A 14330-nucleotide genomic window follows, 5' to 3' on the forward strand; every position below is an offset into this window, starting at 1 on the left:
TTATCTTTAAATCTTTTAAAATGATGGGAGATCACTTGAAATCCAGATTAGTTCAAGGGAGTGCTTTGCTTTGGAGCAAGTGTTAGGCTAAATTCCCCAAATTTCAAATACTAGTGAAATAAACACACAAAGTTTATGTAGCAATTCAACTTTACCATTGTAATTATAAAATTAGAGATAAATGCTTCTATAGGGAATAAATCCCCTTGAACTACATGAAAAATTGGCACTCAAGCTAAAGTATTTTGAAACTGTGATTTATGTTGAATATTTTAATACTCCACCATGTTTATTATGTTGAATGTTCTTTCCAATACTTTCAGTGTTGCTACTAGAGCTACATTCTCTCCTTCCTTTCCTGTGGGGAAAAAACTCATCAGGAAGCAAGTAACACTACTTGCAGGGGAAAAGTAGACTCAAGATACCATTCAAGTTTCACTTAGCTAACAGTAGGAAGGTTATCAGAATGATTTGGGGGAAAAAGAAAGATTCATACTAAATGTATCAGAGAACAAAGGAAATAATATAAACTTAAAAAAGTTCAAACAAGCAGGCCTAGATCACTTCTGTTTCGGACATGTTCTGTTTGACTTGAATGGTATTTTTGGTTTTGTCTTTCTTTAGTTACCATAAAAAGGAATGAAATATGATACAACATGAATGAACTTCAAAACTGTATACTAAGCACAGGAAGTCAGTTATAAAAGATCACATTGGGATTTTCCTGATGGTCCAGGGGTTAAGACTGCTTCCACTGCAGGAGGCACTGGTTCAATCCCTCCTTGGGGAAACAAAGGTCCTAAATGCTGTATGATCAAAAAAGAGAAAAAACCACGTATGGTATGTTCCCACTGACACAAAATGTCCATAATTGGCAAATCTATAGAGAGAGAGATTAGTGGTTGGCTACGGAAAGGAAATGGGGAGTGACTGCTAATAGGTACAAGGTTTCCTTTTGGAATGATTAAAATGTTTTAAAATTAGATTATGGTGATGGGTGCACAACTCTGTAAATATGCTAAAATCCAAAAAATCAGGTGATCTTTACAGATTTAAACTATATCTCAATAAACCTCTTAAGTTGATGATCAACACCAAATAAAAACTCAGCCTTTTAGCTTTATTTGAAAATCTGAATTATCTGATAAAAACAGGCTGTCACTGATTTCACATGGTCATAGCCTATCAAAGCTAAGCAGCAGCTACCTCTCTTAAAAAGGGTATGTGCCAATCAATACCCACCACTTCAAAGTTCCCTGCCCAGCCCATAGAGATATGGTGCCTTCCATGGCTTAGCTTGGGAGAGAGATGCTAGGGATGGTGGTGATAAAAACAAAGGTGAAAAACCTATGAACCTGTAATTAAATGATTCCCTGAAGCTCGTTCAAATACTAAGTGGCAGAGCTAGGGATAAACTATTTACTAATATTCAGAGGTTTATTCTCTATCTACAACTTAATTGAACGGTAAGTTTTTATTTCCTCTTATAAAAAGAGAGATAGATAACTGTAACAGTAAAACTACAGCCACTTATTTTATTTCTATAGTTCAATCAATATTTCTCAGCAAGGGTGCCATTGGCAGAACTCCTCTCTGTTACACAGGAGTGTTCTTGGTACTGTAGCGTGTTTAGCATCCCTGGTCACATGGCACTAAATGTGAAAAGCAACTCCTTGTCATTACGGGGAAAATAAGGAAAAAAGCCTCTGGATATTTCTATGTTTCTTGTGAGAAGAGAGTTATCCCCATTTCAGAACCATTCAAACTCAAAAACCTTCACAACCTATGTGAGATACAGAGAGGCTCAAGTTATTATATTACTTATAGGTGAATAAACCTCACCTAATGTAAGATTCAACGAGTAAATCTCTGGCATCTGCCTTTATTAAATGAATTATCTTCAAACATAAGATATTTTTAGAAGAATGACTATCTACTGAATACAGCACTGGATACAGGAGACATTTTAAGCATCATTACAGCTGTAATAACCAATTTCTAGAAAGGGGTATAACCTTAAGTAAATCACTGTCACTTCTTTGTGGAAAAAGTTCCTTCAGGGTCTGAAGTTTAGCATCTTTAAGGTCTTCCAATTCCGAAAGGTCTTCCAATTCTGAAATATCATTATTATTTCTAGTGGCCATGGTAGGAAGGCCTTGGGACTCCTCATCTTCAGATGGCTCAGAACTAAAAATATTTTCAGAGGGAAAAAAAACAGTATTTTAATGTATTACTAATGTTATCTCATTATAGGTGTATATATGTGTACATATAAAATACATTTGCAGTTCTTTTCAATAATAAATGTAATCTGTATCTATCAAAGAATAAAACAAGTTGTTTTTTTTTCCACTTCAGTACAGTTGTGCATATAAATATACATTCCGAAAGTCAGCATACTTTGAACATATTTCAAATTCTCTGGGCTAGGATAGAAAAGAACAGCAAAAACTTGAACCATTTCATTAATATACTCATCCACTGCATACCCATCTTCTCTTTCCTACTTTTTTTACCTGTACTCTGAATAAAAGATGGGTGTTGTCATGTTGTTCCTGAAAAATTATCATGCATACACTAATAAAAATATAAAAGGATTTTCATGGTCTACTAGGTGATCAGAATCAAAATGTTAAAATCAATATGGTCCATTCAATATTAGACTGTCTACCAAGAACAAAACGCTTCTTTAACAGACAGGGAGCATTTGTTTTATACAAGGCTTCATCCAACAGCGACTAACTTTAATCTCATTACATTTCAGTTCATATGTTTATCTTATATAAAAGACACTGTGAGCCAAATTTCATTCATGTTTCTCCCAAACAATAGAATTCATTTTGAAATTTTGATTTTCTACCACAGTAAGCATTCTGAAGATCAGAAAGCAGAAGTATTAACAAGTGGGTAGAAGTTACAGAGATCAGAGATAGAAATATAGTCAAGTATATTCCCAGTGCGAGAGAATGCAGACTTTGCTATGCAGCTAATTCTGTTCTTGGACAGCTCTTTTAGACACATATCCAGGACCTGCATTTTAGTAACTTCTCTTTACTTAGTTCAGCTGCACCTGTTAGGATACCAGTTATGCCCAAGAATCTCCTGAAACATATAAAAATGGACTGTGAAGGACCAGAAGTATGTATTTTAACAAACTTCTGGGTTGACTTCTTGAACCTTGCTCTAAAAAACTTCTCTAAAGTAACAAGATTAAATAAATCTCTTCCTTTAATGAAGACAATTACATGTATCTCCCTTTCCATTACACTCAGATTTCTCATTTCTTACATACTCAACTCTAAATTTTCACTCTGACTTACTACATTCACACTCCCTAACTGGTTTTTCCCTGAGTTCACTGAGAAAATGAAGCTTTCAGGTTGGAATCCTTTTACAATTTTTGCACTGTATAACCACTTTAAATGTCCTTTAAATGTGATGTCTGACCATCACACCCTTAAACTAGTGATCAGATTCACCACCATTCTGTGGGACAAACTCATGTGCCTCTTGATGTAGGAAGTTTTCATGCTGACAATGAATCTTATCAAGCCTTCGACTTAATGTCCAATTTATAGGAGATATAAAAGACAAAGAAATAAATTCAGTACAATCATGAAGAAGCAACCAGAAAAGTCTGTTTTGTCTAAAGACTCGACTTCTTCAGTAAGTTAAAATGCTTTAAAAAGAGGGGAGGGCAGTGTACTATTTTAAGATCAAAGGATAGTTAATTCAGAGTCAGGACAGTCAATGTTCCTTATTTGGATTCTGATTTGAAAAACTAGCTACAAAACACATGAAATCTAAATATAAACTGGAGATTATATGATGTAGAGAACTGCTCACTGATAGTAGTATTTATGTAAGTGGGATACATAGCAAGTACTAAGGGGAGAAGTGTTGGGGTATCTATTATTTACTTTAAAATACTTCAGCTAATAAAAAAATAATGCAATGGGAAAATAGTAAGAATTATTAAATGTAGGTTGTATATATACATATTCATTAATTATTATTTGAGTACGACCAAAGCTTTAAAAATAAAAGAAAAAATCTCAAAGAACAAGAATGACCATTTTGTGTTCTTTTATCTGGTCTCAGATCAAGTTATTTATTCCCTTCTGTTTACACACACTCTCCCAGCTAAGTGATTCCAGGCCTAATGTCTACAGGAATTAACTGTCTACTATCTCTTTAAGCTCTTCCCTTCAATCCTATGTGTTCAAGATTGCATTTTTATTTCCTCATCTCTTATATGGTTCTCAACTTACTGTTATGTATCTTCTGCCCCACTGCCTCAGAGTAATGGTTCTAAGGGCAATAATATCCTCTAAAATGTCAAATGTGATTTAAAACAACAACAAAACCCCTAAATCTTTCATTAGTTTTCTGTTCTTCTGTGGTCTCAAAACACTGTTGTTCTTTGAAAATGCAGCCCCACCCCCAACCCTCATCCATGGGTACTGCAGTATCATTACTTCTGATTTTCCCTTTACCTCTTAGCCTGTCCTTAATCTGTATAGAAGGCTTTCTTCCTTTTTTTACTTTTTTGAATCCCAGTATTATCAAGGATTCTATCTTCAGCTCCTTCTTATCTATTAATGTTTCCGGAGAGACTTCGATCAATTAATTGGCAGAGTTTCTACTATCTCTATCTGTTCAGTTCAGTCACTCAGTCAGGTCCAACTCTTTGCGACTGCATGGACTGCAGCACGCCAGGCCTCCCTGTCCATCACCAACTCCTGGAGTTTACTCAAACTTATATCCACTGAGTCGTTGATGCCATCCAATCATCTCATCCTGTCCTTAGCTTCTCCTCCCGCCTTCAATCTTTCCCACAATCAGGCTCTTTTCAAATGAGTCAGCTCTTTGCATCAGGTGACCAAAGTATTGAAGTTTCAGCTTTCACATCAGTCCTTTCAAATGAATATTCAAAACTGATTTCCTTTAGGATGGACTGGCTGGATCTTCTTGCATTCCAAGAGAATCTCAAGAGTCTTCTCCAACATCTCAGATCAAAAGCATCAATTCTTGGTGCTCAGCATTCTTTATAGTCCAACTCTCACATCCATACATGACTACTGGAAAACTATAGCCTTGACTAGACAGACCTTTGCTGAAAAAGTAGTATCTCTGCTTTTTAATATGCTGTCTAGGTTGGTCATAACTTTTCTTCGAAGGAGTAAGTGTCTTTTAATTTCATGGCTGCAGTCACCATCTGCAGTGCTTTTGGAGACCCCAAAAATAAAGTCTGACACTGTTATACTGTTTCCCCATCTATTTGCCATCAAGTGATGGGACTGGATGCCATGATTTTAGTTTTCTGAATGTTGAGTTTTAAGCCAACTTTTTCACCCTCCTTTCACTTTCATCAAGAGGCCCTTTAGTTCTTCTTCAGTTTCTGCCATAAGGGTGGTGTCATCTGCATATCTGAGGTTACTGATATTTCTCCCAGCAATCTTGATTCCAGCTTGTGCTTCCTCCAGCCCAGCATTTCTCATGATGTACTCTGCATATGAGTTAAGTAAGCAGGATGACGATATACAGCCTTGACATACTCCTTTCCCAATTTGGAATCACACCATTGTTCCATTTTTAACTGTTGCTTCTTGACTTGCATACAGATTTCTCATGAGGCAGGGCAGGTGGTCTGGTATTCCCATCTCTTTCAGAATTGTCCACAGTTTATTGTGATTCACATAGTCAAAGGCTTTGGCATAGACAATAAAGCAGTAAGAGGTTTTTTGGAACTCTCTTGCTTTTCTGATGATCCAGCAGATGTTGGCAATTTGATCTCTGGTTCTTCTGCCTTTTCTAAAACCAGCTTGAACATCTGGAAGTTCACAGTTTACATATTGTTGAAGCCTGGCTTGAAGAATTTTGAGCATTACTTTATTAGCATGTGAGATCAGTGCAACTGTGCAGTAGTTTGAGCATTCTTTGGCAATGCCTTTCTTTGGGATTGGAATGAAAACTGTCTTTGTGCCAGTACCATACTGTCTTGATGACTGTGGCTTTGTAGTATAGTCTGAGGTCAGGCAGGTTGATTCCTCCTGTTGCATTCTTCTTTCTCAAGATTACTTTGGCTATTCGATGTTTTTTGTATTTCCATACAAATTGTGAAATTATTTGTTCTAGTTCTGTGAAAAATACCGTTGGTAGCTTGATAGGGATTGCATTGAATCTATAGATTGCTTATCTTTTCCAGTCCTGTGATCACTGCTGAGTTTTCCAAATTTGCTGGCATATTGAGTGCGGTACTTTCACAGTATCATCTTTTAGGATTTGAAATAGCTCAGCTGGAATTCCATCACCTCCACTAGCTTTATTCATACTGATACTTCCTAAGGTCCATTTGAATTCACGTTCTAGGATGTCTGGGTCTAGGTGAGTGATCACACTGTCATAATTATCTGGGTCGTGAAGATCTTTTTTGTATAGTTCTTCTGTGTATTTTTGCCACCTCTTCTTAATATCTTCCACTTCTATTAGGTCCATACCATTTCTGTCCTTCATTGAGCCCATCTTTGCATGAAAAGTTCCCTTGGTATCTCTAATTTTCTTGAAGAGATCTCTAGTCTTTCCCATTCTATTGTTTTCCTCTATTTCTTTGCACTGATCACTGAGGAAGGCTTTCTTATCTCTCCTTGCTATTCTTTGGAACTCTGCATTCAAATGGGTATATCTTTCCTTTCCTCCTTTGCTTTTCACTTCTTTTCACAGCTATTTGTAAGCCCTCCTGAGACAGCCATTTTGCTTTTTTCCATTTCTTTTTCTTGGGGATGGTCTTGATCCTGGTCTCCTGTACAACGTGAGGAACTGTGTCTGTAGTTCATCAGGCACTCTATCAGATCTAGTCCCTTAAATCCCATAGCTCCACCCATGAACAGAAAATTGCATTAAAGATTTACTGAACATGGCCCGCTCATCAGAACAAGACCTAATTTCCTTCTAAGTCAGTCTCTCCCATTAGGAAGTTTCCATAAGCCTCTTTTCCTTCTCCATCAGAGGGCAGACAGATTGAAAACCACAATCACATGAAACTAAAAAATCTAATCACATGGATTAGATTCTCTAATCATGAAACCTTGTCTAACTCAATGAAACTGTGAGCCATGCCATGCAGGGCCACCCAAGATGGACAGGTCATGGTGGCAAGTTCTGACAAAATGTGGTCCACAGGAGAACGGAATGGCAAGCCACTTCAGTATTCTTGCCTTGAGAACCCCATGAACAGCACGAAAAGGCAAAAACATAGGACACTGAAAGATGAACTCCCCAGGTCAGTAGGTGCTCAATATGCAACTGGAGATCAGTGGAGAAGTAACTCCAAAAAGAATGAAGAGACGGAGCCAAAGCAAAAACACCACCCAGTTGTGGATGTGACTGGTGATGGAAGCAAGGTCCGATATTGTGAAGAGCAATATTGCATAGGAACCTGGAATGTTAGGTCCATGAATCAAGACAAATTGGAAGTGGTCAAACAGGAGATGACAAGAGTGAACACTGACATTTTAGGAGTCAGCAAACTAAAATGGACTGGAATGGGTGAATTTAACTCAGATGTCCATTATATCTACTACTGTGGGCAAGAATCCCTTAGAAGAAATGGAGTAGCTATCATTGTGAACAAAAGAGCCTGAAATGCAGTACTTGGATACAATCTCAAAAATGACAAGCCATTCAATATCACAGTAATTCAAGTCTACGCCCTGATCAGTAATGCTGAAGAAGTTGAATGGTTCTATGAAGACCTTCAAGACCTAGAACTAACACCCAAAAAAGATGTCCTTTTCATTATGCAAAAGTAGGAAGTCAAGAAATACCTGCAGTAACACCAAGCAAATTTGCCCTTGGAGTACAGAATGAAGCAGGGCAAAGGGTAATAGAGTTTTGCCAAGAGAAGGCACTGTCATAGCAAACACCCTCTTCCAACAACACAAGAGAAGACTCTACATATGGACATCACCAGATGGTCAACACTGAAATCAGGTTAATTATACTATTTGCAGCCAAAGATGGAGAAGCTCTATACAGTCAGCAAAAACAAGACCGGGAGCTGACTGTGGCTCAGTTCATGAACTCCTTACTGCCAAATTCAGACTTAAATTGAAGAAAGTAGGGAAAACCACTAGACTATTTAGGTATGACCTATATCAGATCCCTTTTGATTATACAGTGGAAGTGAGAAATAGATTTAAGGGACTAGATCTGATAAACAGAATGCCTGATGAACTATGGTCAGAGGTTAGAACCACTATACAGGAGACAGGGAGCAAGACCATCCCCCAAAAATAAAATTCTCTCCATCAGTGGTTCTCAAAGGGAGGCTGCTTTCCCCTGAGAGGACACTGGCACTGGTTGGAGACATTTTTGACTGTCTTGCCTACCGAGGTGGCCACTGGCATTTAACTGGCAGAGGTCAGGGATTCTGCTAAACATTCTAGAGCACACAGGACAGCCCCTCATAACAAAGAACCACCTGGCCCAAAACGCCACCAGTGTCAAGGTTAAGAAACCCTGGTAATTAAAAAGGCCCATGCATTGATTGTAACTGACTGTAACTATGGAAAACAGCACACTACCAAAGAGTTGTGAAAAACAATAAGGATTTTTATGAGCTTACATGATTTCCAGGATATATATACATACTGCTAAGTTAATATATCTCATCTATGACAGAGGATGAGATGATTGGATGGTGTCACCGACTCAATGCACATGAGGTCGAGCAAAGTCCAGGAGTTGTCGGACAGGGAAGCCTGGAGTGCTGCAGTCCATAGGATCACAAACAGTTGAACATGACTGACAGACTGAACTGAAGTTAATAAAACAAAGAATAAATGTACACATACATCTGTACATACATATTATTTATTCATACACAGCACAAGATACAGAGTGCTAACTTCTGTGTAGCAAAGAAGAAAAAAAAGACACATAAAAAAAAAAACCAAAGTATGATGAAAAACTAACTGGTTAGTTCTGAGGTGGGAGGAGGAAGACGCTGGTAGGAGAAGGGACAGGAAGTTAATACTTCTCTGTGCTTAGATGCTCAGTCGTGTCCAACTCTTTGCAACCCCACGGACTGCAGCCTGCCAGGCTCCTCTGTCTATGGGATTTTCCAGGCAAGAATACTGGAGTGGGTTGTCATTTCCTACTTCAATTCTTCTCTAAGCACATTCTATGTTGAGTTTTGACTTTTGGAACCATGTCAATATTTTAAATATTTGAAGGTAAAATTTTTTCTAAAAACGGACAAGGGGAATAAACCCGAAAAGGAACACAAACAAAAATTAACGTACTGAACTACACTTAAAGTGAACAACAAAGAAATATTTCAATAAATAATCTAAGTACTGTAACCATACACCTTCACCTAAAGACAGCATAAAACTTACAAATCTTAAACTCTTAGTGGGCTTAATAGTCAAGCAGTATGACAACAGCAATTCTGAAACTATTATATGTACACTGGGTGACTGAACAAATTAGCAAATGTAATGATACTGGTAGAAACAGAATTCTCACTATCAGAGAAGGAAATACAGAGGAGAGGCAAGGGAGAGTCTTACAGTATTAGGTCAGAAGAAAATATATTATTACAAGCTTACGATTTTAAAAACAACAACAAAAACCCCACAACATTCTCTTTCATATCCTAGCCCATTCTTGCTGCAAGGGCAATGACAATCCCGTTTCACCCAACAGCAAAGAGAGAACACACATCACCCCCAGATTTCCAAATGCCATTCCTTTAAAAAGGTGCTACTTGAAGAAGTGGTGAATTCTAATTTCAGGCTTGCAAATTCAACTTTGGCCCATCAATTTAGTTCAGTTCAGTTCAGTTGCTCAGTCGTGTCTGACTCTTTGCAACCTCATGAGCAGGCCTCCCTGTCCCACACCAACGCACGAAGTCCACCCAAACCCATGTATATTGAGTCGGTGATGCCATCCAACCATCTCATCCTCTGTCGTCCCCTTCTCCTCCTGCCCTGAATCTTTCCCAACATCAGAGTCTTTTCAAATGAGTCAGCTCTTCACATCAGGTGGCCAAAGTATTGGAGTTTCAGCTTTAGCATCAGTCCTTCCAATGAAAACACAGGACTGATCTCCTTTAGGATGGACTGGTTGGATTTCCTTGCAGTCCAAGGGACTCTCAAGAGTCTTCTCCAACACCACAGTTCAAAAGCATCAATTCTTCAGCGCTCAGCTTTCTTTATAGTCCAACTCTCACATCCATACATGACCATTGGAAAAACCATAGCCTTGACTAGACGGACCTTTGTTGGCAAAGTAATGTCTCTGCTTTTTAATATGCTATCTAGGTTGGTCATAACTTTCCTTCCAAGGAAGTAAGCGTCTTCTAATTTCATGGCTACAATCACCATCTGCAGTGATTTTGGAGACCCCAAAATAAAGTCAGTCACTTTTTCCCCATCTATTTGCCATGAAGTGATGGGACCGGATGCCATGATCTTAGTTTTCTGAACGTTGAGCTTTAAACCAACTTTTTCACTCTCCTCTTTCACTTTCATCAAGAGGCTCTTTAGTTCTTCTTCACTTTCTGCCATAAGGGTGGTGTCACCTGCATATCTGAGGTTATTGATATTTCTCCTGGCAATCTTGATTCCAGCTTGTGCTTCCTCCAGCCCAGCATTTCTCATGATGTACTCTGCATATAAGTTAAATGAGCAGGGTGACAATATACAGCCTTGAAGTACTCCTTTTCCTATTTGGAACCAGTCTGTTGTTCCATGTCCAGTTCTGTTGCTTCCTGACCTGCCTACAGGTTTCTCAAGAGGCAGGTCAAGTGTCTGGTATGCCCATCTCCTGCAGAATTTTTCACAGTTTATTGGGTTCCACACAATCAAAGGCTTTGTCGTAATCAATAAAGCAGAAATAGATGTTTTTCTGGAACTCTTTTGCTTTTTCGATGATCCAGCAGATGTTGGCAATTTGATCTCTGGTTCCTCTGTCTTTTCTAAAACCAGCTTGAACATCTGGAAGTTCAGGGTTCATGTATTGCTGAAGCCTGGCTTGGAGAATTTTGAGCATTACTTTACTAGCGTGTGAGATGAGTGCAATTGTGCGGTAGTTTGAGCATTCTTTGGCATTGCCTTTCTTAGGGATTGGAATGAAAACTGACCTTTTGCAGTCCTGTGGCTGCTGCTGAGTTTTCTAAATTTCCTGGCATATTGAGTGCAGCACTTTCACAGCATCATCTTTCAGGATTTGAAATAGCTCAACTGGAATTCCATCACCTCCACTAGCTTTGTTCATAGTGATCCCTCCTACAGCCACTTCACATTCCAGGATGTCTGGGTCTAGGTGAGTGATGACACCATCATGATTATCTGGGTCGTGAAGATCTTTTCTGTACAGTTCTTCTGTGTATTCTTGCCACCTCTTAATATCTTCTGCTTCTATTAGGTCCCTACAATTTCTGTCCTTTATTGAGCCCATCTTTGCATGAAATGCTCCCTTGGTATCTGTAATCTTCCTGAAGAGATCTCTAGTCTTTCCCATTCTATTGTTTTCCTCTGTCTTTGCACTGATTTCTGAGGAAGGCTTTCTTATCACTCCTTGCTATTCTTTGGAACTCTGCATTCAAATGGGTATATCTTTCCTTTTCTCCTTTGCTTTTTGCTTCTGTTCTTTTCACAGCTATTTGTAAGGCCTCCTCAGAAAGCCATTTTGCTTTTTTGCATTTCTTTTTCTTGGGATGGTCTTGATTCCTGTCTCCTGTACGTCACGAACCTCCGTCCATAGTTCATCAGGCAGTCTGTCTATCAGATCTAGTACCTTAAATCTATTTCTCACCTAAACTGTATAGTCATAAGGGATTTGATTTAGGTCATATCTGAATGATCTAGTGGTTTTCTCCACTTTCTTCAATATCAGTCTGTATTTACGAGAGAAGAAAAGAACAAACAAAACCCTACAGAGAGAAGAGTAAACTCTCTTATGCATTGTTGATAAATTCGTAATACTAATCTAAGGTATCAGTTCAATTTAGTTGCTCAGTCATCTCCGACTCTTTCTAACCCCATGAACTCCAGCACGCCAGGTTTCCCTGTCCATCACCAACTCCTGGAGCTTGCTCAAAGTGATATCCATCAAGTCGGTGATGCCATCCAACCATCTCAACCTCTGTCACCCCTTCTCCTCCTCCCTTTGATCTTTCCCAGTATCAGGGTCTCTTCCAATGAATCAGTTCTTCCCATCAGGTGGCCAAAGTACTGGGGCTTCAGCTTCAGTATCAGTCCTTCCAATGCATATTCAGGACTCATTTCCTTTAGGATTGACTGGTTTGATCTTCTTGCAGTCCAAGGGACTCTCAAGAGTCTTCTCCAACACCACATTTCAAAAGCATCAATTCTTGGGTGCATTAGGGGTGTAGAAATTGAGAAAATGAAAGTGTCAGTCGCTCAGTCATGTTCGACTCTTTGCAACCCCATGGACTATAGTCTGCCAGGCTCCTCTGTTCGTGGGATTCTCCAGGCAAGAATATTGGAATGCGGTGCCATTCCCTTCTCCAGGGGATCTTCCTGACCCAGGAATCGAACCTGGGTCTCTCGCACTGCAGGCAGATTCTTTCCTGTCCCAGTCACAGGGAAGATGTGTAGAAAGTGAGACATCCTAAAATACCTGGTTTATTACCTTCACAAAGTAACGAAAATCATGGTAATAAAAAAAAAGGCTAAGAAAATTTCAGATTATACCAGACTAAAGACACATGATGAATTAAACCCAATGCATGTTGCTAGAGATAGTTTTATTATAGAGTACTACCAAAATATGATTCATGAACTAACCACCTGTGCTGAAATCAAACTGTTTGTTATGTGTTCATCAAAAGATAAGGAACTTAAATTAGAAGGAAAAACAACTACATTACTAAGCACAAAGCTTAGTTCAGCTGATTTTTTTTTTTCATTACAAGACATTCTTGTTGGAGGAATAAGTACACTGATTTATATTTTAAGGGTAAACAGGTTTGATCCGTGGTCCAGGAAGATACCACATAACGTGGGACAACTAAGCTCATGCACCTCAACTACTGAGCCTGTGCTCTAGAGCCTGTAAGCTGCAACCACTGAAGCCTGAGTGCCCAGAGCCCATGTTTTGCAACAAGAGAAACCAATGCAATGAGAAGCCTGAGTACCGCAATTGGAGTAGTCCCCACTCACTGCAACTAGAGGAAGTCCAGTGCAGTCATAAAAAGATAAATAAAAATACAATAATTCTCATTATTATTATATGAAGGTGAAAAGCAAATATGGGAAAATGTTAACAATGGGTGAATCTTTTTAAAAGGATTGTGGAAATTGGTTATTCTTGTAACTTTTCTGGAAATTTAAATTCTTTTCAAAATAAAAAGTAAAATTTGGAGTGCTAATGTATCAATTTTCCTCAGGATCTACCACATAGGATCATCACAATTTTTTATTTCACAGTGAAATTCAGGACAAAGGCATGTTCACCTAAGCTTATGCACAAAAGGAAATTCATTTTAAGAGGAAATCCTCATCTTAGCAGAGGACAGCCTTGATCTCCTGCATTACCCTTTCCTCATGTAGCCTCTGATCACACAACCTTTGGAGTGAGTTTTACCTCAATGACTGCTCCTTCTGAGAATCTTCTATAAGTTTCTTCTCATGACTCTCTGTTCCTAAAATCCAGAATTCCTCTGGCCTAAGTCCTTCAACCAAGGCATTGCCTGTTTTTCAGCTATACTACAGTGTCTCTTAGTGATTTTATCTAATCACGTATACCTTTTAATATCAAGGGCCTGCAATGCAGGAGACCCGGGTCCGATCCCTGGGCTGGGAAGATCCCCTGGAGAAAGGAATGGAAACTCACTCCAGTATTCTTGCGTTCCTGGCTATAGTTCATGGGGTCGCAAAGAGTCAGACACGACTCAGCGACTAACAGTTTTCATCCCGACAACACCTAAATTTAGAGGTGGAACCTAGACCTCTCTCCAGAACCTAATGTTACAAATCTAAATTGCCTACCTGACACATCCACCTAAATGTCCAAGAGTCTTCTCAAACACACCATGTCCGTGACTGAACTGTCGATCTTTCCTTCTAAAGCTGCTCTCCACCACACTCAAGACAGTAGAGTATTCCTTATCCCAGTTACTGTTAACTCCATCCTTCCAGTTGCCCAGGTCAAATTATCTTAGGGTCATCTGGACTCCCTTCTCTCCCATTCCATTGCAATCCATCAATAAAGGCTCTCTGTTATACCTTAAGAGTATATCCAGAATCTAACTACTTCTTATTCATTCCCATAGGTACGAGAATGGTCTAAGTTTCCAT

The 14330-nt window shown here is 38.9% G+C and overlaps 1 protein-coding gene across 3 annotated transcripts in view; it reads right to left on the reverse strand.

Moving 5' to 3' along the window:
* SMARCAD1 (SWI/SNF-related, matrix-associated actin-dependent regulator of chromatin, subfamily a, containing DEAD/H box 1) overlaps positions 1-14330 on the reverse strand; it is a 91325-nt gene that overhangs the window by 52164 nt on the left and 24831 nt on the right. For all 3 annotated transcript variants that reach the window (XM_061164383.1, XM_061164385.1, XM_061164384.1), the window contains exon 4: positions 2016-2187. In XM_061164383.1, coding sequence (XP_061020366.1) covers positions 2016-2187 — 172 coding nt within the window. The remainder of the gene's footprint in view (positions 1-2015; positions 2188-14330) is intronic.

The sequence above is a fragment of the Dama dama genome, chromosome 17 (genome assembly GCF_033118175.1).
Source record: "Dama dama isolate Ldn47 chromosome 17, ASM3311817v1, whole genome shotgun sequence".
NCBI classification, from domain to species: Eukaryota; Metazoa; Chordata; class Mammalia; order Artiodactyla; family Cervidae; genus Dama; species Dama dama.